General features: G+C 41.1%; 1 protein-coding gene across 1 annotated transcript; it reads left to right on the top strand.

Annotated features, from left to right (window-relative positions):
* Positions 1-1,576: 1,576 nt before the first annotated feature.
* On the top strand, positions 1,577-27,264 carry PANK4 (pantothenate kinase 4 (inactive); the record flags this gene model as incomplete). The annotated part of the gene is made up of 19 exons (XM_082009404.1): positions 1,577-1,697; positions 5,462-5,544; positions 6,401-6,609; positions 9,421-9,604; positions 10,160-10,252; positions 11,756-11,909; positions 12,880-13,061; positions 14,579-14,660; positions 15,798-15,898; positions 17,748-17,903; positions 18,875-18,987; positions 19,504-19,591; positions 21,535-21,686; positions 23,186-23,241; positions 23,825-23,874; positions 25,288-25,392; positions 25,778-25,878; positions 26,393-26,461; positions 27,051-27,264. 19 exons carry the CDS (start codon positions 1,577-1,579, stop codon positions 27,262-27,264), a joined length of 2,313 nt encoding a protein of 770 aa, XP_081865530.1.
* Positions 27,265-27,670: the final 406 nt, after the last annotated feature.

Here is a 27,670-nt window from a genome sequence, read left to right as displayed (position 1 = left end):
CAGCTGTGGCCGTGGGGGCCCAAGGTGTCTCAAGCAGAGCAGCTAGTCTAACCAGACACATTTGAAAACCTAGCTTTCCTGTGGGTGCCATAATGGGTTCTATAATGTTTGTAGACTGTACGGAGCATGCTCTGAAAATGGTTAAACCATAACTCAAACTACGTAGAGGAAATTCCTCAGAATGTCTTGCTCACAAAATCAGAGTACTGTTTGTGAGGTTCAGGATATGTATGCCTTTTATAAAGGCAAAAGCTCATTTTTATATCCTTATAGGAAAGTTATGGCTGTGTTGTTGATTTTATAAGAAATATTTTTCAAAGTCTTTAATGAAAGGCAGGTGTACAAATCATATTTACTCTTTGGTACCCTACTAGCAGGGGAGAATGTGAATTCATTACTGTCCTTAGAGGATGCTATGACATGTTATGTGTGAGCTGCACCACTTGTATAACCTGCGCTAGAAATTATCTTGAACTTCAGGAGTTGCAGAAACTTTTAACAGTACAAAAATAAATAAAAATGTAGTTAATGAGTCCAGCAAGTTATTCTTTCTTGAGTAGTTTGCACAGCTGATTTCCCTGCAGTCCCTGGGGTTAAAGGACATGAGACAAAGATTTCAGTAAAAGCAAAGATATTTGGAGTTGGTATTTAACCACCTCACCAGTTCTGTGTCCATTTGGCCCCTGCAACAATGTTTTCCACAGCAGAGAATACACAGCTGCACAATACCAAACCCTAGCTCTCCCAAAGCAAGACAAAAATAGCCTAACAACAAATTCTTTGGAAATTTGGACCCAGGAGACTTGTCAAGAAAGGTCACAGCGAGGGTGAAGTCAGGAAAATTTATGCCTGACTCCAGAACAGAGACGATACTTCCGATTAATAGATGAAGTTTGCCAAGGCCCTTCATGTTACAGTTCATGTTCTCGTGGCATGTATCCGTGTCACAAAACGGTCTGAAATGCTGGGAATTTCCATCTATTGTCTGTCTACCGGGGAGACACGTATAGCAGCTCAATACGGGGGGCACGTACGCACGTGTATGGATGAGGCAGGAGTCGGCGGCGCAGATGCCAAAAGCAGCGCTGCCCTCGCCAGCTGCATGCAGAGAGAAAGGCTGCGGGGACCAAGGCTTTGGGGCCGCCGCTGGGCACGACGCTGACCGAGACCCAGAGCACTGGCCGGACGCCGGGCCTCGGCCGGCGCTGCCAGCTCCTGACCACCTTCGGCAATGGCCTTTCACCCCCCCGGCTCCCACTTCCCCTTCCGCGGGCTGCTGGGGTACAACCGCCCCAGCCCGGAGGGACACAGCCGCGGCCTCACCTGGCTCTGAAGCCCCACCCGCGATCGCGGCGCGCGTGCTGTGACACTCGGCTCCCCCGCGCCTACGGGCGAGAGGCGCTGCTGTCGCTGCTCGCGCCCGCCAGGGCGCTCCCCGCAGGCGCCTGCCCGCACGCAGCCGCCGCCAGCTCCCGCCTCATTCGCATAATCTATGCGACGACCTTGTTAGTATGTAGATGTATGCGCATACATTTGCATGCCGATGAGGCCAGGCGAGGAGTGGGTCGCGTTCAAAATGGCGGAGCGGGGCGGGCGAGGTAGTGGCGGTCACGGCAGTTTGGACAAGAGCATCACCCTCCCGCCCGACGAAATCTTTCGCAACCTGGAGAACGCCAAGCGCTTCGCCATAGATATCGGTAACCGGACGGGAGCCGCGGGGAGGAGGGGGCCGGCGGGGAGGGGGCGATGGTCGAGGAACGGGCGGCGGCTCTCGCCCGCTGAGGGGAGTCGCTGGGGCCGGGAAGCCTACCGGTGCCGGGGGGCACGCTGGGAAATGCAGTCCCCTGAGGCGCCCAGGCCGCCGCGGGGCGCCGGCGGCGCACTACAACTACCGGCAGGCGTCGCGGCGGGGGCGCGGCACGGGGCACGACGGGACTGGGAGTCCTACTGCCCCGCGGTGGCGAGGCGGAGACGGGGAACGGCACTACAAGGCCCAGTGTGCCGTCCGCGGCTGCTGACGGGGCGCGGAGGGAACCGGGTTAGGGACGGCCTGGAGCTGTCCTTGGCGGCGAAGCAGGGAGAGGCGACCCCGGCGGGCGGAGGCGGCCGCCCGGAGAGGGCAGCGGGCTGTCCTGCCCGAAGGGGAGCAAGGCCCGCGAACTGAGACTGCGCCCCCCGCGGCGGGCCTTGGGGGCGGCGGCCTCGCCGCGTCCTCGGGCGAGAGGACGAGGCACCGGGACTGCCTGCCCTAGGCCCGACTGGGGATCAGCGCTGCAAATCCCCCCGACCGACCCCTTGTACCTGGCCGCGGCGAGCAGGGCGCTGCCTGCGCGCCCCTCACACCTGAAACAGCCCTTGAAGCAGAACAAGGGTTGGAGAACACTGCTGTTCCACCTGCCCCAGCAAAGCAGGGTGGCTGCAGAGATGAGCATGTCTGGCATGGGCTGGGGCCTGCATCAGTAGCTGGCTACACATGCTTCATCAGTCACACCCACCACCCCATCCTAGAGAACATAACATTCCTGGGTGTACAACAGCCTGCACCAAGGGACAGCTAGAGTAATGCACATCAGAGTGACACCTGAGCTCCCCAGCAGGGAATTGTGCTGGAGTGGGGGTCCATGCTGGGACAGAGTTGAGCTAAGCCTTTTAACAATAGTTCCACCCATGCAGGGATTAGCATTCATTCTGTGGAGATCTGCAAACCCAAAAATGCCAGTTCATGCATTTTGCTTCTGGTTTACAGTTACTAGGTCAGTGGAACTATTTAGTAGGGAAGCCAGAAGCAAAGCATTCTTCAGCTACAGTACTGTGTGGTACTGATGCAAGACTCTTATTCCTCTGGTTAGCAGTGCTCTGGGTGGTGTAGACTTACTGTGTAGTGGGAAGAATATATACACTATAATATATGCTCTTGTCATATCACGAGTCTACTTAACTCCTTCAGAAGCTACTGATTTCATGCCTGTTAAAATAACAGCTGGAATTGGGCCTTTCTATGGGTCAGAGTGGAATTAGAGTTGTGGGATTAGTTATAAAGCCTAGTTACAAGTCTCAGCTGGTGTTCTGAATGGATTTATGTCTTTAAAAAAAACAGGAGAGGAAGGGGAAAATGTATAAAGCATAGCTTTACATACCATTTATCTGGTGATAAGTTAATTGCTGAAGTACCTGTATCATTATCAGTGTTGTACAAACAGTGTGACAGTCCAACACAAGCTTCACAGTTCCTCTACTTAGCTTTTCCTCATAGCACAGAGCTGCTGAGTTTAGTTTTTTTTTTTTTTAAAAAACAACAAACTAAGAAAAACCTCACCTTTAAGCAATGAGCTAGAGAACGGAGTTTGGATTTTGTTTACCAGAAACTTTAAAAGCATTGTCTAGTACACTGAAATAAGATCTGAGGTCAGGAAAGCTTTATTGCTTTTGTTACTTTAAGTGTCAGTGATTACTTTCAGCTGACCCCACTTGAATTTTGCTGGAGAAAGCCACTTATTTTTCTCCTGCAGGTCTGAAAAATTTATTTTTTTATTGGAGCTCTATGGAAGAGAGTACCGTTACAAAGGCAAAGCTATAGGCTCTACCTGATTATTTTTTTCCACTTACCCATGCTGCATTTCTTGATTACACTTGTTTGTAAGGCAGCAGAGTATAAAGCCACTGAATGTAGCCATTATGTTATGATCTAACATTGCTAGGTTTTTATTTACTGTTGGGACTTTAATTTTAACACAGTAGTTGGTCATGTATCACTATACCAGCTATCAGGAAGAAAATGAACTATCCCAGCTGAAACCATGACAATATCCACACCTTATTCTATACTGTCTACATCATGCCCAGGTCCCACACTTTCTGATATATCCCAGTTAATCACCACTACCTTTCCTGTCTTTTGATATATTCATACAGATGTCATTCCCTTAGTCTATGGGCCATCCCTCTAAAATGTCTGTTGAGTTCATTTAGTCCATGACTTCAGGCTCCACCTGTCATAATGGTCCTTCAAGGACAGGAGGTGTGTGGTGTTAGATTGTTGCATGCTGAAGCCAGTCCTGGTTCCATCACTCCTGCATTTTGCTCAGTTTCATCAAAACTCATTCTCCATCAGTTTGCGTGATTCTTACTGTAATGCTGTTGTTATGGCATATGTCCTGTATGCAGCATGTTCTAAGAGATGCATGGTAAACTTGCTGAAAGGCATAACATGCCAAATCGTTGGCATGAGGCAAGTAATGCATGCAGACTTAAATTCAACTACATGTTAGGCCTGTGGCATGGAAGATATGGACTGCCTGACTGCCTTGTGCTCCTGTTCTGAGTGCATGAATGCGAAGTTAGAGCTGACTTTCTGTACAGATAAAGGTGGTTGAGGGCTGCAGCCCAGGGTACTGTTTATGCTTGGTTAAAATTAAGGGTTTTTCTCCAGCAGCCAAAGCAGCTTAGAGGTTTGTGAAACAAACCGATACCTTGATCGAATCCTGATACTCATCAGTAGTTGAAGAGGCATTTTTCTTTCTGAAGGGGAAACAAAACTGAAAGCTTGTTTTAACAGAAATAAGTAGGCTTTGATAGCCTCCTACTTTCAGGCTTAGATCTCTACTTGATTAAAATACCAGAGGTATCAGAAGCACAGGCAAGTATGCTTTTGTCCTAAAGAAAATCAATTATTGAGGTTACCCAGTCTAACTTCATAAATTCACTTTTGCAGGTCAGATGCAGAGACAGCACAGATAGGGCAAGTGGTTAAGTTCCGTTTCAAGATGAGAGTTGGAAGTTTTATTGTCTCAATGTAAGCAGACTCAAGGCCTGAAGATAAGAGGGTGATGGGGCTGGTTTGCTCAGACTTGCGTACTGGTAATATTGCTAACTGGTATGCTTGAGGAAAGTCATTCTATGTGTTCTTTACCGCAAAGCCAAGAATAATCTTGCAAAATAGCTGTTTAGTACATAGAGTCATCTCCTAACCAGCTATGAATTTGTAGCTTGTCCTTGGATGCAGGTTAAGAATATTACTTAAGTATTCCTTTTGATTGTGCATATGGCATGCATTGCTCAGTTGTGGCAAACCTACTTTTAAAATTGTCTCATAAGCAACAGATTTGGGGGTTCCTATAAAAAGTTTTCAAACAAGGAGAATAAGTGATATATATGCCTAGCCAATTAAGAACTTCCACTTATTTCTGCTCATCTTCAGTCATCCCCACATCAGTTGGGCATAAGCTCAACTTGTGGAGCTTTTCCCCTCGAGTAGTTCATTTGGAGTTAACCACACCAAATCAGTTTCCAGACAAGGATTCTTTGGCTCACTGCGTTGTGCATTTAGCTTAATTGTATCTGGCTTTACCTGAGATCTTAAAAAAACCCAAAGAACTCTTAGGTAAAGCATACATAAACATAAGTTATATTGTTTGCTCTAAGGTGAGGCATTAATCATAACTTGACATCTTTTTATTAACAGGTGGTTCATTAACCAAGTTGGCTTATTATTCAACTGTGCAGCACAAAGTGGCAAGAGTGAGATCCTTTGATCATTCTGGAAAGGTGGGAGTTGTATCATTAATCAGTTGCATGTGGTTGACTTCCAAGAGTGAAGTACTGGGCTGGCTTCTCGTAGTAGAACAGAAGTTTCATCTGAAAACCATCTAGTAACTTGTTCTATAAAAGCTTTATCTAGAACTTTCTTATAGTTTTAAGTATGACCTTTGTAATGTCTGTTACTCTGAAGTAAGCTGTCACAACTAAAATGTTTGTTTTCAACACACATTCTGCTATGTACTGACACTTACAGCCATCCCTAAGCATTTGTACTGCAGCTCAGATGAGCGTGTTGCTCCTGTTATTAACCCTTTGCTGTCTTCCAGGGGAAGTTAGCCATTACTATGGGTTTGGCAATTACTTTTGCTTTGCAAGCTTAATATAGCTCTAGATCTAAATTTGTGTGACAACACAACATACATGTGCTCTTTACTGAAAGACTGATGGCAGGGCTTCAGAGCTGTGCAGCCCCTGCACAGGCAAACTCGGTTACATTCCTTGCCTTCTTGCAAGTGCTTGAATTGCTAGTTAAGTGTTTTAACTAGTTATTTTCTAGATAGACAAGTATGGTACTTTTTTTTACAGAAGCCCATACTCCCATGTAAACGTAACTTTTCTCATACAGAGGTAGTTCATGCATGTCTAATGCATGGGAGAATTGATTATGTTCCCGGCTTAAGGAGTATTAAGAACTGTTGGCATTATATTCTTTGAAAGTAGCTTGGGATGTTATGTTAATAGCATTAACACAGTTTCAAGGCAAAGGAAGCACAGGTATTGATGTTCAGTGGTTTAGCATATAACCTTGTCTCTTGAGGAAGAGTTTTGGATAATCTATAAGAAATTCTTTTCTCTTTTAAAGGACATAGAAAATGAGCCTTTGTATGAAATATCGGTTCAGGAGGAGATTACAGCACGACTTCACTTCATTAAATTTGAAAACACTTACATTGAAACTTGCCTAGATTTCATCAAAGACCATCTTGTCAATACAGAGACAAAAGTCATCAAAGCTACAGGTGGTGGTGCCTATAAATTCAAAGATCTTATTGAGAAGAAATTGGGGTTGAAGTAAGTGGAACTGTTTAAACTTAGTTATAGGAGTGTATTATTTCTCTGAAGATATTTTAGTAGGCTAACTTTCCACTTTGCCCATCCGCCCACAAAAGCCATCTACGCCACAAGAGTGAAATGGTATAATGTGTGCATGCATCGTGGTCAGACTAGGCTGAATTGACTTGTTAGTGAACGTAAGCTGCAAAAAGATAACTGTATCATCAACTGACACAATAGAGGTGCAGGAATAGAGCCAACAGACAGGAACACAGGGTTCGGGAGGAAGACCATAAAGAAGAAGAAAGCAGGGTATTACCACAGCTTTTTTCTCTAAAGGATCTAACTTGCACCTCCTCCATTTTTAAGTTAAATTAATCTGTCATGATTATGATAATGGTTTTTACTTTTCACCTCACAACTAGAAGTGTTTAAGCAATAGCATCCTAGCTATCAGTAGCATGCTTTGGACATACTGTTGAAGTCTACCAAAAGACCCAAATACACAACCTGCAGTGGCATATAAAATGAAGTAATATTTGAAATGTAGTAAGTAGTTAGTAAATTCATTACTAACAAGAATTTTAATTGAGAATCTTTGTGATGAGATATGTTTAAGTGTATCAGTCTTTCTACTTAAAATTCTAAGGACGAAATCCACAAGACAACTTAATTACTAAAAGCCAAACTATCATTGGTAAACACTTCTTTTCCTGGGTATATCTAATTTCTGTAGTTGCCTTGGCTCTCAGTTTAGAGTTCCAAAAGCTTCTAGCATTTTCCATGCATGCTCAGAAGCAAGTAATTAATATCACAGAATCACAGAATCACTAGGTTGGAAAGGACCTTTAAGATCATCAAGTCCAACCATTAATCCAGAACCACCATGTCCCCTAAACCATGTCCTGAAGCGCCACATCCACACGTTTTTTGAACACTTCCAGGGATGGCGACTCCACCACCTCCCTGGGCAGCCTGTTCCAATGCCTGACCACCCTCTCAGTGAAGAAATTTTTCCTAATATCCAATCTAAACCTCCCCTGGCGCAACTTGAGGCCATTTCCTCTTGTCCTATCACTAGTTACTTGGGAGAAGAGACCAACACCCTCATCGCCACAACCCCCTTTCAGGTAGTTGTAGAGAGCGATAAGGTCTCCCCTCAGCCTCCTCTTCTCCAGACTAAACAACCCCAGTTCCCTCAGCCGCTCCTCATAAGACATGTGCTCCAGACCCCTCACCAGCTCCGTTGCCCTTCTCTGGACACACTCCAGCACCTCAACATCCTTCTTGTAGTGAGGGGCCCAAAACTGAACACAGTATTCAAGGTGCGGCCTCACCAGTGCTGAGTACAGGGGCACAATCACTTCCCTACTCCTGCTGGCCACACTATTCCTGATACAGGCCAGGACGCTGTTGGCCTTCTTGGCCACCTGGGCACACTGCCGGCTCATATTCAGCCGGCTGTCAACCAGCACCCCCAGGTCCCTTTCCGCCGGGCTGCTATGTAAGTTATATGAATAGTAACTTACTGCATAGCTCCTTCCTAAACTTCATGCAGAAGCATAGGCTTGCAGGAGACTAAAGGACGGTCTCATGAATTTACAGCCTCATAAAGTTACCACTCCAACATCTTTATCAAACACCATATGCTAAAAAGCTGCTCTAAGTATAGATAAAAATAGCATTAATTTACACCAATGTAAAACATTACCTGATGTTGCTGGGGAGCCCTTCAAGGCACCTCTCATGCTGTAGCCCCATGTAATACATGCTGCAGTATCTGCAGTACTGCTTTTTCAAGTAACTTTCTTCTTCTGATAGGTAGATAACTTTTTCCAAACCAGCCTATGTCAGTACCTTATTGGCTGTTACTGACTATCAATTAACCAAGGCAAGGAGGCCATTCCCCCCTTTTCTCCTGTGGTGCACCTGTTTTATGGTTCTTTGGTTTTTAGTTGGTAATGACATACTTAATTGGTCCACAGGCCCAGAAAGTGGCACCCACTCCATCCTGACAGGCATAAAGCATTCTGTATTGAGATGTATATTTGTGCTTTCTTTATGTGTTTTCAACAAGGCTTATGATATTTCCTGTAAGAAATTTGGCATATTTAATTTAAGAAACTTCTCATAAATCAGCAACAGTACATAAGATACAGAAGTTTACAGAAGTCAGTAAGTGTTAGCTGACTTCACTGCATCGTTCATCTTATCTAAAGTATGTATCATGTTCCTGGACTCCGTATTCAGGATGTGTACTGTTGTGAATCCTGTTATTCTTGTGAGAAGTCTTTTTTTCCTGTGTTTGGTAATCCCAGTAGTAGACTCCTCACAGTCCCTTTAGTCATAAACGAGTGCTGAAATGGTGAGGGGTCCCTTTTTTCCTTCACTGGGAGGGAAATGGAGGAGCAATAGAGAATTATTCCGTGTTAGGAAATTGCTTTAGGTGAATTTCCAGATAAGTTTCCCGACCTGCTTTATTTCACAGGTGCACATACACTTCTGCTAGCACTAGGACACTAAAGACGCAGTGTAAACAAGCAAGCAGGGGAGCAGGGTTATTTTTAATGACAGCGTGATTAACGTAAGATTAAAGTTCCTGTGTAACTACAGTCTAACTTCAGACTGTGTTCTGGCATGGAAGATGAACATCAGAACATATGCAGGTGTAGGTTTCAGGTTTTAAGAGCTCTGGACTTCTGCCATGTGGCGTGGGTTACTATCTCCTGTTTGTAAAGTCTTTAAAAACTACTCTTCTAAAAGCATACTTGCTTATCAGCAGGACTGTGAAATTTATGTAAGGGTTTTTTTTCTCGCCCTTCCCCTCAGAGTAGATAAAGAAGATGTAATGACCTGCCTAATTAAAGGATGCAACTTTGTGCTAAGGAACATACCCCATGAAGTGTTTGCATACCAGAAAGATTCGGATACGGAATTCCGATTTCAGACAAACCACCCAAATGTTTTCCCTTATTTACTGGTGAATATTGGCTCTGGGGTTTCTATAGTGAAGGTGAGTGGTTGCTAAATGTTTTATTGTACAATTTGCTAAAGATGATCTGAAACATCTTACTGTTTTAGATTTGTAGTTGTTTCTTCTTGGGTCATACAAAGTTTAGAAAGAAAATATATATTTTTTTTTAAATTTCCATTTCTTATAGAGTTATGAATGCTTTTCCATTCACTACCATAGTTTCTTTTTAATCATATTTAATTTGATGTTTAGAGAAGTTGTTATATTAACTGGTGAGGACAAAGGCTGTCAGATCAGAGTGATTTTTAATGTTTGTTTGTTTCTTTTGGTACACTGTTGAGTGGACCGAATTTAATGTCTATATTTAGGATTATTGGCCAAGAATTAAATACAAACATTTCAGAAACTGCTTGTAGTATTAAGTGTGTGGAACATGTACCTCTGGAGAACTTCTCACCTCATATTCATGGAATAAAATAGTTCCACTTAGCATAATTCCACTGTTCAAAAAAACCCACACCGCTCTCATATCTAACTTTGTATTTATAGTTATAGTAGGACTTTCTAGACAAATCTGCCTTGTTTTATTGACAGGTAGAAACAGAAGACAAATTTGAATGGATTGGAGGGAGCTCAATTGGAGGTGGAACCTTCTGGGGTCTTGGAGCACTGCTCACAAAAACAAAGGTATCAAAGTGTCAGTTTTAAGGGGCGTGGGATTAAAAGAGGTGCTAAGAGGAAGTTTGAAATGTTGCAATGCCAAACTCTTTGAATAGGGAGAAATAATTTATTTTGAGTAATGTTTGTATGGGAAACCAGAAGTCCAACATTAGTGTACTAGAAGATGAAAAAAATGACGTCTGTCTTTTGGGGGTTTTTACCTATTATTCAAAGAATTGCTACCCTTGTGCAGAAACAGAACAGGCAGTTCTGCAATGCTCAGGACAATTTTAGTACTCTCCATTAGGTGCTTGTGCTCCTTGACTGTTCGGTAACAAGGCTGAGTCCGTGACTTCATATTTTTTGAGTTCATATTTTTGACGCTTCCGATGCATAAAAGGAAGCTTCAAATGCAAAAAGGTGCTAGTAGAATATAGGGACAAAAATTACAAGATGGTCATTGATGGCAAAATAGTAATCCTACTTGGGTCTCGAGGAGTTTGATACCAAAGACAAATAGTGTCTATAATGCAGAGAATAGTCTCCTCAAAGTGGCCTGTTAATTTTCTGTACTCTTTTTCAACATGAAATGCCTGCCTCGTTCCTGCAGTATTATCTGCAGAAGCAAAGCAGGGAGGGCCCAATTAGTGCAAAATGCCTGGCAGTAGAGAGGAGGAATTCTGACTCTCTGTTACACATTACGGTTTCAAGGGTTCATCAGTTAAATCCTGAGTTGGTGATCTGCCACAATAAGGCCTGATTTAGTACTGCTTTGCCTAACTCAGCTCTTAAATCATGCTGTGTTTTCCTGTCTCAAAGATCTGTATGGCTTAAATAGGTGACCCTAAATGTCAGTGGTGTAGAAAAAGCTAGAATTACATATGCATCAAATAAGAAAATGTCAAAGGGAAGACCCATACTTCCAGTATTTTGTTTGATGCTTTTAAAAAAAGAATCTTGGAACGTGACAATGTCTGCTCTTAATTCTCTCCGATTTTGTAGAAGAAGAAATTAGGGTTAACAGACTTATGAATTGGGGTAATACAGACTGTGTGCAAGTGTAATTTCAGGGACGTTAATGCATTTCTGCAACAGTAAAAGCAGACTTAGTCTTTTGGTTTTTAAACATTTTTTTTCTCTTTCAAGAAGACATAATTCTGTTTGCTCTTAGTTACTGTGTTTCTGACTTCATTCCAAGATATGCATGAGGCTTCTGACTCTTTGTATATGTGCTGATCCATCTCTAGTTTTCAGGAGAAGTTAAAAAAATTATTTGCAGACAACTGAAAAAGATGGTTGTGCTTTTCATCATTAAAGGAGCTCCACTTAAGATCAGTCTGCCTGATAAGATACAGACTCTGGATAAGTCCTTGTAATTAGAAATTACGTATCTTTTGCTGGTAGAGTTGATTCTAAGATAAGCTAAAACCTCTGGTTTTGGTCAGTAAAGATGCTGCAGAACTCTGGGTTTATGGGCAAGGTTCTCTGGCTGTCCAGGAAAGCTAGAGTAACTCTGCTTCTCATCCTCAGAAATTTGATGAATTGCTGCAGCTCGCTTCAAAGGGACAGCACACAAATGTAGACATGCTGGTGAAAGATGTGTACGGAGGCGCCTACCAGACCTTGGGGTTAAGTGGAAATCTGATAGCTAGCAGCTTCGGGAAATCTACTACAGCAGATAAAGGTATTGGTATATAAAAGATCTACCCAAGATTTGCTATAGAGTTAATACTTTATATTGCCTGTCAGCATGGATTTGCTGCTTGTGCTAGCTTCTTGTGAACACTTAAATGGATAGAAAAATAGTTGCCAGCTTCATCAGCATAAACATATCTTGCCTTATCCATTTCCCTATGTTACGCATGCTGGGCTGAGAGGGGCCTTGGAGCACTGCTTGAGATGCTCCAGTTATTTGGAGTTGTTGTTTGAAACTAGTGAGGAGAAGAAATGCAGCCATCTTCTCTGGCCCTTGGGAATCTGCTGTTTATAATGATCTAACAAGTAGAGCTGGAAAATAACCACCAGTCCTTTTCACAATGTTGCCGACATGTTTTGCCTGCACAATATTTTATTGATTAAAAATGGTATATAGTACTGCCTTACAAGCAGGCACTCAGATGGTCAGTTTGGGATTGCATAAGTCTAGGCAAACAACAAAAATGGCTGTTTAGTTAGCCCAATGCTAATTCATTCCTGTGGGAAATATGTGTGGCTTTCTTGGTCCAGAAGAGGACCTATGGCAGTGAATTACTATAATTTGCAATTTCATTTGCAGTATTATAATAAAATGCTTGCAGTGCACCTCAGGTCAAGATGGATGGGTGAGCCATCATCTTGGTTCCTAGAGAGAAGGAATGGAGTTCTTGCCATTTGCTGTTGGCCTTTCAAGCAGGTTTTTTTCAAGCAGTATTTTACAGAAGCTTAGTGTTTTTCTTCATGATCGCTTCAGTCAAATACACACTCCTTGTTCTTTGAAGTACTTTTTTGTAAAAGATTTTTGGCGGGGGGGAACACCTTTCTTCTATACACATAAAGACACTGGTCAAACTCAATTTTTTTTTTTTTCCGGCTGTAGACTATATGTTAGAAAAATACAGTCCATTTGAGCATTCTTCGGCTGTGTTTAATTTGATTTACTATTTCTTTCCTTTAAGAATTTTCCAAAGAAGATATGGCAAAAAGTTTACTACATATGATCAGTAATGACATTGGTCAACTCGCCTGCCTCTATGCCAAACTCCATAACTTAGATAAAATCTATTTTGGAGGATTCTTTATTCGGGGTCACCCTGTTACAATGCGCACAATAACCTACAGTATCAACTTCTTCTCCAAGGTAATGAAAACAGAGATTTGCCTAATAGCAAAGTAAGTCACATGTTTAGTTATCTTTCTAGGTTGTTGGGAGACTTTAATAAATGAATTTGCACTTGAAGTAAGCTTAGAGGGCTGCTGTTTAGGGAGGTAAGGCAGGGCTGTAAAGATCTATTGTGGGAGGGGTAAAATACATGTGAATTGCCTGAGAGTTGTCTGGCCTCTCTTTCTCTCTTCCCTCCTTCCCTCCCTCTCTCTCTATTATTATTTTTTGATTGACAGTCTGTCTTGTAGCTGCCAAGTAATGAGTTTGTGCTATTTTCTTAGATAGCTACCATTGTTATTCAATTCCTCTTGCTGACTTGCATCTATTTCTTTTCACCTCCTAGGCTGTGCAATGTGGGATTGTTCTGCTGAGGCAGTTAGTATCAGTGGGGAGGGTTGTTGTTTGTTTTTTGTTTAAAAAAAAAAACCACACAAAAACCAACAAAGCTGTAGTTCTTTGCAGGTTTTGAAGCTGTGGAAAATACTGAAGATTTTTCACTAGAAAAACAGTCAAGTCCAAAAGCTTGCTTAATGGTTGTTACAGGTAGATTAGTTCCTGCACTTTTGCAATTTTATAAAATAGATTACACAATTTTTTTCTCATCTCAGTGCTTCAGGCAAGAGACTTCTGTAATGCTGCTTTTTTTCACCCTTTATTTCACCACTACGGTCCCTTTCTGTAAAACTTTGTTGGGTTTCAAGAACAGTATTGCAAAACTGCAGCTTTAGATTGCTGTAAGAATCACTTTATCAGTGATGCAAATCCAAATCTCACCATGAATTTTAGCTGATATTTTTCTATAGCTTACCTCAGTGTTAACTGTTCTTATAGTCGCTGCTGCAGACGTAGTGTATTTTCCTTTAGAGAAGGCAGTGGCTCACCCAGCGTTGCCTAGGAAAGCTCAGGGACCTTGCTGCTAGGATGAAGGGTGTTCTTATTCTCTCTAGCATTCGTGTATTGTACTAACAACTGAACTAACTCATTTGATGGGGGAGATGCTTGCCTATGGATAATATATGGAGTGTCTGTACATTGTTGAACGTTGAATTATAGATAATGAGCGGTCTTGAATGTGTTGGACGCACAGTGGCACACGCTTAGGTTGATGACCTAGAAATCAGATGACCTTATATTTGCCTTGCCTGTTCAAGCAAGAGGAGTTGAATATTCATGGGGTGATGCAGTGGTCTTTTCTAGTGAAGGCACTGGCTTCCCTCTGCTTCTGTGGTTGGGCAGGCTTAGAATACGCACCACTTTTGCATGTGTTTTTTTCCCCAGCTGTTTAATAATTGTGGAATGATATATGTAAGCAGTTCCTCCTGAAGCTGTGTTTCAGAAGCACCGTTAAAGTTACTGAATGTGTTAGAATGTAGCACAAACTATTATTACCATCTTCTAGTTGTTTCTATTAAATTTAAGTGTAAAACTAGTGACAAAGAAGTACGTATTAGCCATCAGGGACCATCCAATTGCAATGTTTCATATTGTGGCAGGGAGAGGTTCAGGCATTGTTCCTGAGACATGAAGGCTACCTGGGAGCCATTGGGGCATTTTTAAAAGGAGCTGAACAAGACAGTAAGTACAGCACTGCTATGTTCTGTATACGCTGTGTTCTGAAATGTCAGTGTAATGTCCAAGTTTCTCTTAAGAGGCTGCATGTAAGTTGTTGCCTAAATGAATACATTTGGCACTAATAAACACTGATGCTGGGCTTTGGTTTTATAAATGCTGGCAGGGACATCATAATTTCTCACTGGTTTTCCTGCTCACCTTTGAGAAACCAGCAGGATTTGTATCTTCTGTTTTCTGCGTCTCTGCAAAGAGCAGTCATAACTCTCAAATTGGGGAAATGTGGTTTCTGAAAACTTTCCCCCTCTTTAAGAGGGCAGCTTCTGAATTGAGTTAATGCACTGAAGACGACCAGCATCTCAAAACTGTTAGTTTGAGAGCAAAAAGCCTTGCAGGTATTTATGAAGGATGAGACACTTGTGTCCAGCATTCTTTGGGTATAGGGTGCTTTGGTTGAATTCTGCCATTTTTATTTTCTTTTTTTCTTGTTGATGTACTAGCAAGCCAGTCAGTATATTAGTTATAGTGGAACAGATAGTGATGTTGATGGCACTTAGTTTTAGTAAATGTCAAATGTACCTCAGAATAATGGATGTGGAATTCTTTTCATACCCATTTTATAGATATAGGCAAGGAACCACCTACTGAGGAATTCAAGATGTTGCTTCTGCAGCACGTACTGTACATCTCAATTTGATTAAACTTTTTCTGAAATAAAAAAAAAATCTATTTAGTGTTTATCTGAAACTTACACTGTGCTTTGAGAGTTTTGTAATTATATTTTGTTAATAATGGATCTAGATTTCAAAAAAAGAAATTATAACCAGGGATAGTACTTTGAAGGCATGCTGGTATAGGCCTTAACGACAAGGAAGGGGGGTTAAAAAAAATTATTATTTTAGAACTTTAATTATCTTATGTCTCATTCAGGTTGAAGTTCTTTCGAGCGAGGTAATTCCCTGAGTGGTTGAAACATTCTTTTGGGGGTTAGAGGGAAAGATTATGTTTACTTATAAAGACAAGGGAAGATGGCTTTTGCAGTGAAGCAGCTTCTCTGAAGGGATGCTAACTCTAGACTCATTCATGGGAGTATTTTCAGTTTTATTTTCAGATTATGTGTCTCTCTGTCTTTCTCTTTTCTAGATCCAAATCAGTATAGCTGGGGAGAGAATTATGCTGGGAGTTCTGGTCTTATGAGTACATCGCCTGATGTTTACCCTATGCAGAGAACAAGGAGTGGTACAGTATGTGGTTCTCTTTTCTACAACTAAGTGTCTTCTCTTAGTAATGGTGATTTGAAAATAGATAATTATTCTCAAGCTAGTTGCTTCTTGCCCCTGGGACACCTGCTTACCCAAAGTGACTAATATGGTGTCTTGTGTCATGTGTGACGTTGTCTTGTGTGATGGTTTGATGTAACGTCTCATGAAAGCAGCTTGTGGCCGCTACTCGTCTTATTCTCCTTCACCAAAGCGGGGCGGGGAACATTCATCTCTTACCTTTTCTCTGAAGTAGCTGGGTTTTGCTACAGCTGAAATATTGCACTTCAGAATTTAGAATCTGACGTTCCACTGTCTTTAAGCAGCGTTCATTTACTTCCTATGAGAAGAGAAATGTATAATTGGACAGAAGAGCATGAGCCCAGTCATCTCTTAAATACACTGACAATACAGTAATTCCGATTTCACAGTGAAACTGGCATACAGTAAGCAATCAGAAAATACATTAAGGTTCTTAAAATATTCTAATACTGCATCTACCGAAGTGCTTTTGGAAAGAAGCTAGACTAGAGGAGCTCATTGTATTTTACTGTCTTTTACTGCTCCGCACGTCAGTGTTTTTCATGTCAAGTTTTTTTAGATTTCCTCCATCATTGATTTATCTGCTCCCACTTTTCAGGAATTAGTTTCCTATACTTGCTATAGGGTGTTGGCTTTGATTAGTTGTTTTCTGTTGGTTGCTCAGCTGTCTTAGGCCTGAAGATGAGGTGCGGAAATCTTACTGAACGGTTTCCCAGACCAAGCCTTAACATAAATCCACTATGAGGTGCAGATGATGGATTTTGTGGCTTGTGTCTGGATGTAAAAAACTTACCTATTTTTAAGCGCTGCCATAACTGATATTATTGTAATGAAATTGTGGATTACAAGTATGGCTGAAAAAATAACACCACGATCTTCCTTAATCATAAAATACATGACGGGTTTTAAAAAGTATTTATGCAGATGTAATGATCTCCTGTTGTTTGTCAACCCTTTAATCAGTGAAAAGATTTTTTTTTTTTCCCCATGCTGGCAGTAGTACATGAGTCTCAAACCTGCTGCAATGTACTGTCCACAGCTTCTCCATTTTGAATTCTTCTATCACTCACTTTGTTCACATGAAGTGAAATCTCTTTGCAACAATCATGTTCAGAAATGTCCACTTTTCAGCAGTGAAATTAATACTGAAGTCAATCGTTCTACAGCAACCAGTCTGGTTTATGTACATAAAGTCTTGTTCCATTGCAGGCTTTAGTCTTTACTTAGCCTGTACATTTCTAGGCCATGCAGCATTCACAAATGTGCTCAGGTTGTTTTAGACGCAAGAAATAAGGCACACTTCTTGTACAGAGCTGTGTAGCTATAGATATTTCACACTAAATTAATCTCTTATCTTTAGAAATTTCATCCCAAGCATTGTTTTCACAAGGCATAAGGAAAAATTTTGGAGACTTGATCAAGATTGTGAAAGGAAGTTGTAAAGCAACATAGCAACATTCCTTTACAAATAAGCCTGTGCTCAGCTCTTTGTCCTCCTGTCTTTGAACCAGGTAGCCCAGCACATTTAACAGTACTGCGGAGGAAGGGAAGGCAAATAATAAAATAGAGGGCCTATAATAAGTTTTCAACAGGAAGCTTGATAATCTCCATCTATAGGGTGGGCATGGATAATTAATTCATGCAGGGGAGTGGGTTATTTATGATGACATACACTCTAATGTAATTGTCTGTAAATTTGTCAGTCTTAACTGTGGATGGACTTCTGTAGCCCTTGTACTAGCTTAATTTATGATGAGTCAAGTTCTAATAAATCTCTTTCATTTTCACCTAGTTTGACATGCTTGAAATGGATAGGTTAGAGAGACCACTTGTTAACCTACCACTGCTGAAGGACCCATCAACCTATATTCCAGACACTGTTGACCTCACAGATGATGCCATGGCCAGAAAATACTGGCTCACCTGCTTTGAGGAGGCACTGGATGGGGTAAATGTCACGAAACAGTCATATGTGTGAATGATGCAAATATTTAGCAAATAAATCTTCTGTGGACCAATGTGTTTACGCTGCAAAATATGCCTGCTGTGTCAAACCTATTGTGTGTAAGTACAGTTCCTTTTTCCCCTGTTAACAGAGGCATCTGACTTTGTCCCAGTCTCCTAAGGAAGTGCTTGAGACCTTCAAAGGCAGAAGTATTCTTCTCCTGTGGTGGTGCCTTTTTTTTTTTAATTAGGTGTTTCCAAAGCATCTTCCCTCTTAAATGTCACTTACCACCTCTTTATACAGAGCTGGCAAGCAGGATGGTTATACAACCAAGGCCAAAAAAGCAAAGGCCAAAGATACTCACATTGTTCTTACTCTTTGGAGCAGTCCTACTGACTTACAGCCACTTTTGCACACAAAGAGCATGATTTAATCAGACATGAGTTATTTTTTCTGCACTGTGAAACTGATTCAGTCAGTGCATGCTAGTACTTAAGAGCTATGTACACTTAGTAAGCAAATCCAAATCAGAAATTTCATGACTGTGTCAGGAAGAAAAGAGCTGGGAAAAACACAGGGGCAACACATTGACGTGACCTTGCCGTAGTAAAGAAAAAAAGAACACATAGGGTTGATGTGGACTGGTAAATTTAATGCCTGTTTCTCCTTTTGTGTGTGTATGTGTTATTTTTTTCCCCTCCTATAAGTAAGTTTAGAACTTGTGTTTAATTTCTGAAGGTACAGTCTTGAAAATAAACTTTAAATCTTTTGGGAAGAAAGGAAGTATTTAAAATTATTCTTTGGTGGTTGGAGTAAAGGAAAGCTAGATGATACTGCGTGGGGGGGACTAGATAGTATGCAGGCACTGAACAGTATGACAGATGGAGGGGTTATTTTTCAGACTGAACTTCAGCTCTGTTACATGGAGGAAGAATTAATTTGGTAACTTCAGTCTTGCCTCATTTCTCTACCAGGTGGCAAAGCGTGCTGCAGCCAGTCAACCAGACTCTGTTGATGCACTGGAGAGAGCTGAAAAGTTCCGACAGAAATACTGGAATAAGCTCCAGACACTCAGGCAGCAGCCTTTGTAAGTGTCTTTATTTTCCCTTTTTCATCACTTGCTGCTTCTGTTGAGCAGAGCGAATTAAAAGCTAACTAAAAACTAACTAAAGGCTAAACAAAAGCTAATTTGGTTCTGAAGCAGAGCAAACTGAAGGCTAAGTAGGCTGAAGGCTATAGCAAGTTGATGTACCAAACATCAGCTACTCTGCACAGAACTTTCAGATCTCATATATTGGAATTTAGTGGAAACATTATATCTCAGCAGAAAATTTATTATTAAAATTTGTTCCATGGTTATTAAAAATGGTGGCATGTTAATTCAAGTATCTAGCTTTGCTCTGAACATTTTCCTCCTCTGTATTTCAATAAACTGTATAGTAGAATTACCACTTAGAGACTTTAGCACATGTGGCATGTAAAGACTTCAACTTAAGTGCTCCTGTGATGTGCTATAACTGATGGAGGAAACAGAGGAGAAGATAACTTGTTTCTCCTTGAAGTAGTTAATCTCTTTTTTTTCTCCCCTTCTCCCTTTTTAAAGTGCATATGGTACCTTAACAGTTAGAAGTCTTTTGGATACAAGGGAACACTGTTTAAACGAGTTCAATTTTCCGGATCCCTATTCAAAGGTAAGTTGTTCTTGCTTTACAGAGTGGACAACATGTAAGTTCAAGACACTTTTTCCACACTCTGAAACTTTGTATAAGCAATGGCTTATAAAGGAGAAATTAGTAGCTGGCTGCATTGCAGCAGTTTTAACCAGTTGGTGGTAGTCACTGAGGAGAAACAGCAATGGGTAGTGGGATATAAAGCCTTTGACTTCTAACATGCTCATGGTGAGGATAGTGCTAACCAAAATCTTACCAGCTTCAGTTGTCTGATACGTCCAAGAAGCAAACTGATGGTGCCAGTCCTGTTCCTGATGAGTGCGTGGTGTCTGTCATCAGATACTATTGCGACTTGCTCCTTCAGCGAGGAGGAGCTTCCTTCAGTTTAGAACTGAGGAAGTGGCGTGGAGAAGCCTGGCCTTCTCATTGTGGAGTACCTCACAAGTGACCTGAGAGGTTCAATTCTGAGGACAGTCAGTTTATTTCCCTTTATAGTGAGCATACTACTGCAGTCTGGCAGACTTCAGGAATCTTTCTTTTATTCCTCCTCATAATTCTCTTCGTGGTGTGGAAACCATTTTCAAATTTAAAGCTATATGTAGCTATGTAGGTACTTTGCAATAAATATGCAAATTGCAGACAGTTGTAAAAGACACTTGGCATTGTTATTTTGTAGAGCAGTTTATGTCAACAGCTCCCTGCAAAAGTCACCAGTGTTATGAACTCACATTTCTCTGTTCCTTTAACAACCTTCAAGTATGTTTCCTTTTCTTCCCCTGCCCCCTGCCAAAGGCAAGAAAAGGAAGGAGGGGAGTGTCCATAAACAGATAGTCATCTCCTCCACCTCATCCTGTCCGAAAAAAGGCCTAAAAAACCCTCCAAAACCTTCACACATTGCCGTAGTTGCTGAGGCCATCTGTCCTTAAACCAAACGGTGCCGCTTTCCGACATACTGTTCTGGATTAATTTACCGCTATGCTGTAAAAGGATTCTTGATTACTTTTGCAATTTTTGAGATACTCAGCAGAGTTGGGTTGGAGTGTATACAAATGCATAACCTCTAGCTCTTAAAGGTATTTGTTGCCATTGTGCAGCTGTTTACTCTTTGTATTTTATTCTGTAACACAATATGGTTGTGGGAGAGGGCATGTGAAGTCAGTGTTTCTCAAAAATAACTTTCTGTAGGTCTGATCCTCACCACTTGTCTGTGTGGACATGTCAATAATAACAGTGCCAGTGTCTGGCTAGAGACTTTTTTCTGACTGTTGATATATTTCTACAAACTACATAGAAGGTTCTTCCTAGCTGTATTGTCAAATGTTACATTCACTCTAAAAAAGAGTTAAAAGATATGCGAGGTGGCTTTTACTTACATTTGCTTTTGGGTAATTCAGACAAGATATTGCCAAGAAAAGATCTTGATGTAAAGATGGTACCCAGTATTGCTTTTAAATTTTTTAAGATAACTAGCTATGTAACACTGATCTCACTGGAGACAGAAGCAGAGAAAAAAAAATTCAAGAGCTTCTGAGCATCTGGGATGATGAAACTCTCAATGCAAAAATAAAACAAAACCCCAAACTTCTCCAGTTTTTGTAAAACTGCTAGTGGTAAGCCTTGTCACGGTAATTACCTGGGTTTGGTGGGTCACGTTACTCCTAAAATTTTGTGCGTGTCCACTCTCCCATTCCCCCACCTGCTCAAGATCTGTTGTACCTCTAACTTACTAAGAGAAGTAATTCTTGGGCTACAGATCATATCCTAGCATTAATGAAGCTTTTTATTAGAATCCCAGGAAACTTTTTTCTTGTTGATACTAAGCATGCTGATAACGGTAACTTGTTGGTCCATTAGAGGCCATGAACGTAGAGGAGAATGCTTGAACGTGGTCTTGGGACTGAGACAACCAATGATGGGTAAGAAATTTTTGTCTATAAATCCAATGTTTCATGTCTTTCTTACAGGTAAAGCAGAAAGAAAATGGCATAGCCTTAAAATGTTTTCAAAGCGTAATCGAATCTTTGGATTCATTAGGCTGGGAGGAGAGGCAGTTTGCTCTGGTGAAAGGACTTCTTGCGGGGAATGTCTTTGACTGGGGAGCAAAAGCAGTCTCTGAGTAGGTGTTAAATATTTTAAAAGCACCCTTTTAAGATACAGAATATCCAATTGTTTGTTGCTTTTTTTTTTTTAAATCAAGTGCACCAATCTAACGTTAATTGTAGTTTGTATTTCACCTTAATCAAATGTTGGTTGTTTATTTACGAGCATTGTTGTGGTGCAGGAAAGTTTACATTTCCGCCCTTAAATCTGGCAGACATGTCACTGTGAATGTTTTAATTAAGCGATAGAGCATTTAATATTCCAGTCTGGCTGCTTTGCTTGTAGCATGGTTATTAGCACTGCTTTTGGGTATGTGTCGTACTGTGTTCCTACAACAGAAAATAGGCTATTTTTCTGCAACCTCCAGTTGTCCTGAGATCACAGTATATATACAGTAGGCCGTAAGTTAGGTTGAGTGGTGTCTTTTGTCAGCTAAATACTAGTTATTTTTGATCAATGTACATTTCTGTTACCATCTGGAGAGCTTTTTTCCTTGTATCCTGTCAGCAGCCATGAATTCGTTGAAGAATCTTAATGCCAACAGTCTCGAAATATTTTTGCTTTTTCAATCCTAGAACTTTTTTTTTGGGGGGGGCTGATAGTATAGATCCAAGAGCATGGGAGAGGGACATTGTCTTAACAGCTGACATTCAGCACTTCCTTTCCCTTTCTGCATCTTTGAGGAGTTTTCCCCCTGATCAAATCAAGAAAAGTCCATTAAAAACAAGGCGATTCAAGGCTACATGGGCGTTCTTAGTCTTGTGTTACTTCTGATGTTGCCCTCAACCATTAAGCTTGAACTGACACCAGTTAGAGCAGCTAGCGTACTTGCCACTCGTGCTAAGTGTAGCTCTCATTCTCTTTAAGGAAGGAACTCGGGTACAGGCCAAGTTAAATGTCACTTAGTTCTAGATTTAAGGAACTTTAGGAGACTTGGCTGGCAAGCATGGCCCACATGGTGTAATCAATTTTAACTGGCAGCTTAGAATCTAGCCATCTCATCATGTAATTCCTCAGTGCCACCTAAGTGTTTGGGACTACTTTGCTATACATATAGCCAGTAGCAGTAGCTTTTAAAACCTGTATCTGGTTATTTTAATTCCTTTTTCCCCCCCTCGCAGGTACAACTTTAAAAAACTTTTGTAGATCAATCTTCATATTAGACTGTGTAAAGCACTGTTTTACCCTGCAGATATTGTAGATCACGACTACATTTTTTGGTGGTCTGCAGACCAAAAGATGTCTTTTTTGCCTGTAGTCTAGTGCCTGCAAACATCTGTATATTGCTGAAGCTTTTTTCTTTTAGCATAAGAACTCTAATTTAATGCACATCTAAGCCTTTTCTTTTTAAAATAAGCACAAAGTATCTGTTCCTCAGTCATTGGACCTATCCACACTTCCCATTATACCCAAAGCAATACAGTTGCTGACCACCTGCTAAAGAAATGTTTGAATTATATTTATGTGAGATGAAGTTGCTTAACTGTGTACTCTTTTATTTCTCTTCTGATACAGTGTTCTGGAATCTGAGCCACAATTTGGATTTGAGGAAGCCAAGTCAAAACTACAAGGTATAGGGAGATCTGTGGCGGTGGTTGGAACTGGATATTGTGTTACTGTGAGAGTGGAGGAGACTGTGAATGTGTTTGTTGTGGCAGTTCTGCTGCCCAGATGACAAGAAATCGTTCGTACTTGCTAGGGTTATCTGAAATACAGGCTGCAGAGGTTTGGTGGAATGTGCCTGGTTGTGTTCCAAAGGAATTGAAATCTGAAAACCTCTCTCCTTGAACAGCGGTCTTGGCCACACAGGTGGTCAGAATATCTTGCCCGTGCTCTTTTTCATAACTGTTCTAATCCTGTCACGGAGATAGTGTCCTGGGAGGTACACCACCGTCCATCCTAGGATGAGTCACTAGGATAGCCGTGACTCCATTGCTTTATTATGAAAATTCCATTTCAAGACTGCTGTACATGAGCTATTCCCATAATTAAGAGCTCAGGAACTCTTTGAATCTACATGTTTAATGTTCAAAACCTGAGCTCAAATGCTTTAATGCTTAAGCATCTGTAAAGAGACACCTCCTGCTTTTCATAACGTACAGAATCACTGTTTGCCTAAAAGAAATGCTAATGTGATTTTTGTCTGTGACACAGAACGTCCCTGGTTAGAAGATTCCTACAGTCAGTGGCTAGAGCGACTGAAGGTACGACTCCGCGATTGTTACTAACCATTGCGTGATTAAATACATTAATCATAAAACCACCTTAGTAATCTCACTTTTTAACAGATTTCACAGAGCTCTGCTCAGACAACTCAGAATAACTTCTGGTAACACGGTACCGGTCATTCAGCAGCCTTACCAGAAAGAAAGAAACAAAAGGAATTAGTCTGACGCTTTGTTACTTACCAAGCTTCTTAGCTGAACTCCTTCAGAACCTGCAGCATTTAGAACCCAGCTGCTTTCAAAGCTGTTCCAAAGTAACCATATTGTGTTCCTTCTTTATAAGGGCACTTATTTCCATACAACTAGACCCATAATTTTGAAAACTTGGGTCCCAGTGTAATGTTTGGGTTGTTCCTCCATCTGAGTAGCCAACCTAAAAGTGACATTAATTTAGGAGCTTGTTGAAACTAATTAACTTGCCAATTAGCAAAGGTTTTTTTTCCCCTGTGTGATCTCTATTACTATTTAATTAAGGTTAATTGAAAAGCTTTTGTTTCTTTGTGTAAATCTCCTATGTTGGAAATGATAGCCAAAAGGTTTGGTATGAGTAGACTATTGCAAATCGTTACATCATTACATCTTAAACCAAAAGTATCAGCTAATCTTGTGTAACAGTGATAATTAAGGAACTTGAAGCGCTGTCCTGACAATTTTTTATCAGGAATTAAGCATTGTTCACTATAAAAATTCTTCTGCTGGTATGAATGGGAGTGAACTAAGCTTCATAACATCAGATTTAGAACAAACTAAAAGGTTAATGGAGAATAGGAGATATCTTTTCATTTTAGGATGTCACTGCCCCCAGCAGTCCATCCTGCCCTTTCCTGGCAGAAGGGAATCCTGTTCACCCTACAGCATGCTAGCTTAAAACAGCCACAAAGGTAGGTTCACCCTGATAACCAACGTGTTCACGTAGGCGGCCGCCCATGCTGCTGCGTCTTATTTTAGAGAATGGCATTCTCCAGCTGCACGGCGTAACGCAGCGCTAGCCACAATCTAGCCTCCAAACAGCAGGATTATAGGCCTACCTACCCGCCGTTCAGAAGCCTCTGAAGTGCGTTCCTGTCCAGAGCTGCTGGAGTTCAGAATGTCTTGAATTGGCAGATGTAGGCTTTATTAATGGGGCTTGAAAAGCACCTCTCAAACAGAGCAAAGTAACTGAAGGCTGTTTTAAATAACCGTACAAACACGATGTTAGGGAAACTGCTTTCTCTTAAGATTGAGGGTAGGTGATGTTCTGGTGAGTTATGCTGCTGCTAAATACCCAAATTGCCAGTCATTTAAGGGTAGAAAATGTGGGATCTTAAAGTGAGTAGTTCTAAATTACACCAACTAGTCACTGAAATGAATTGTGAACTCAATCCTGAATACATTGGTTTTCTCTTACAGGAGGGTCCCCCTCATAAATGTGCCTTAATTTTCGCAGATAACAGTGGAATAGACATAATTTTAGGAGTCTTCCCTTTTGTCAGAGAGCTCCTTTCTAGAGGGACGGAGGTAAGTGGTTTTCATTGTGAATTCATGATGTAATGGAGCTTTGGCAATTGGTGAAAGGTTCGTTAACTACCTACCGGCAGCACACTTGACCAGACTGGCTCCTAACATCTAAATTGGGAATAACCCAAATCGCTGGAACTCTAAGTAGACTGTGAGACGTAGCAAAGCAAAGCGAGCCTCTGTCAGACCTAAGAGTCTGTAATGTCAGAAGACCTGAAGCAGCTGGTTAACTGGGGGAAGATGAGGACTGGGCCCCCAGCCTTTCTCTTCGCATTTCCTCTTTTGTAAAATAAGTCGGGCGACGGTGATTTTAAACAAACAAGCAGCTCTAACACCATATGCAGACTTCATTAATTGGTGAACTCTTCTGACCTCTTTACCTCAGGTCATATTGGCTTGTAACTCTGGCCCTGCCCTAAATGATGTCACCTACAGCGAATCCCTGATTGTTACTGAGCGGATAGCAGCAATGGATCCAGTTATTCAGTAAGCATATAACCAGTCTTCATTGTCTCGCACAATACACAGAAGGAAAAGCGAGCTCTGTGTTATGTACTTGGTTCATATTTAACTGTGTTTATTAGTGTCTGCAGTCCGCAACCTGGAAGTAAGCTAAGGCAGCTCATTTACTTTCATTAAGGTGAAAAATTTAGAAATCAGATCTTTCTTGAACATCCGTAATTACATTTGTTGTCTCTGTCTTCCCTGATAAGCACTCAAGCTACTAAAACATAAATTTTCTATGTTAAAAAATAGAGGAAAATACATAGATTTTACCTATAGAGTATCCCTGGTAGAGGATACATCGCTGACTAAATAATCCTTTTGCTCAAGGAAATGTTGTGTTTCTTGGCAAAGTTCTAGCAGGAAAAGAAGCCTCTGCAAAGACGACTTCGATATTCTTTGTCGTCTGGCTTATTATACCAGACTTGCATGACCCTGCTGAGGTAGCTGCTTAACATTTTTGTCTTTTTTTTTTTTTTTTTTTTTTTAAATAAAGATCTGCACTGAGGGAAGAGAAGCTGCTGCTGGTTCAGACAGGCTCGAGTTCTCCATGTCTAGATCTAAGGTATGTTGGCAAAGTACCAATTTGTTATTCCATCTTCATCAGCTGCAGGATGTTGCGAGACTGAGCTCTGGAGTATCTCAGCCACCTTTCCTGAGATGAATCACTTTCGCACAACCATTAAGAGTTGCTTAGTCTGGGTTTACAAACTTGTAATATTGGTCAAGCCTTACTAGTTACTTGTTGGACATCTTACTTATCATGCTTGTGTTCAGCAGTGACACAGTCAGTTCATGAGCAGCTTAGTTACGGCTGATGTGAAATCCTGCATGTGACCAAGAAATCCACTTGACCCTAAGAAGCATTTCATGTTGTTAACTTATTTAATTAGTTTCTTTACTAGAGATAGAACTTAACCTGTGTTTTCTGGGAAATCCCAATTCGTGCATTTAAGGAAGCTTGTAAAAGTACATTCCCGTCTCCTGTGCTTTGATTTAGAGTGTGTCTGTTGGCATCACTAAGATGTTACTTGGCATCAGTAATTCCGTATCCCACCACGCTGTATGTTAATGATAAAGCCCTTAGAACTGCCTGCCTTTCACTTGTAGCACGTGTAAGGATGACTGCTTCTAAACCAGACCTCTCATTTCAGCCGTCTGGATAAAGGTTTGGCTGTGCTGGTCAGAGAACGGAAGACAGACTTGGTGATCATTGAAGGCATGGGTCGTGCCATCCACACCAATTACTATGCGGCTTTGAAGTGTGAGAGCCTCAAGCTTGCTGTTATCAAAAACTCCTGGCTTGCTGATCGTCTTGGAGGGAAGATTTTCAGTGTCATTTTTAAGTATGAAGTGCCATGTAAATGATATGGATCTGGTCAGCTGGGTGAAGAGGAGCAGCAGAGTGGACTTGCACTAGTTTTACTTCAACTGTAAAGAATGTATTTTTATTACAAGGGGGAAAAGAGGTCACAGGAAATTCCATATTTATATTGTGCTTTTGTGACTTAAAAAGCAACAATATGATTCACTCTATAGTATACACACTCAAATATATATATATGTATATCACTCATTGTTTATTTTGGTAAGTGTTTATTTTAATGCTGCAGTATTTGTGATGAAAAGACTTTATTTTTTTGTTCTGTGAGACATTCATATAGAAATATATTTAAATGTCAATGAAATCTTTTTTTATACATCTCTGCCAGCAACGACGTGGCACATACCAAATAGTTTTTAAAGTGCTAAGTGAATCTGACATTGCATTTTC

This window comes from Phaethon aethereus (genome assembly GCF_964289735.1).
Source record: "Phaethon aethereus genome assembly, chromosome: 21".
In the NCBI taxonomy this organism is placed as follows: domain Eukaryota; kingdom Metazoa; phylum Chordata; class Aves; order Phaethontiformes; family Phaethontidae; genus Phaethon; species Phaethon aethereus.
The sequence above is the reverse complement of the archived record's forward strand: the minus strand, read 5'-3'. Positions and strand labels throughout refer to the sequence as shown.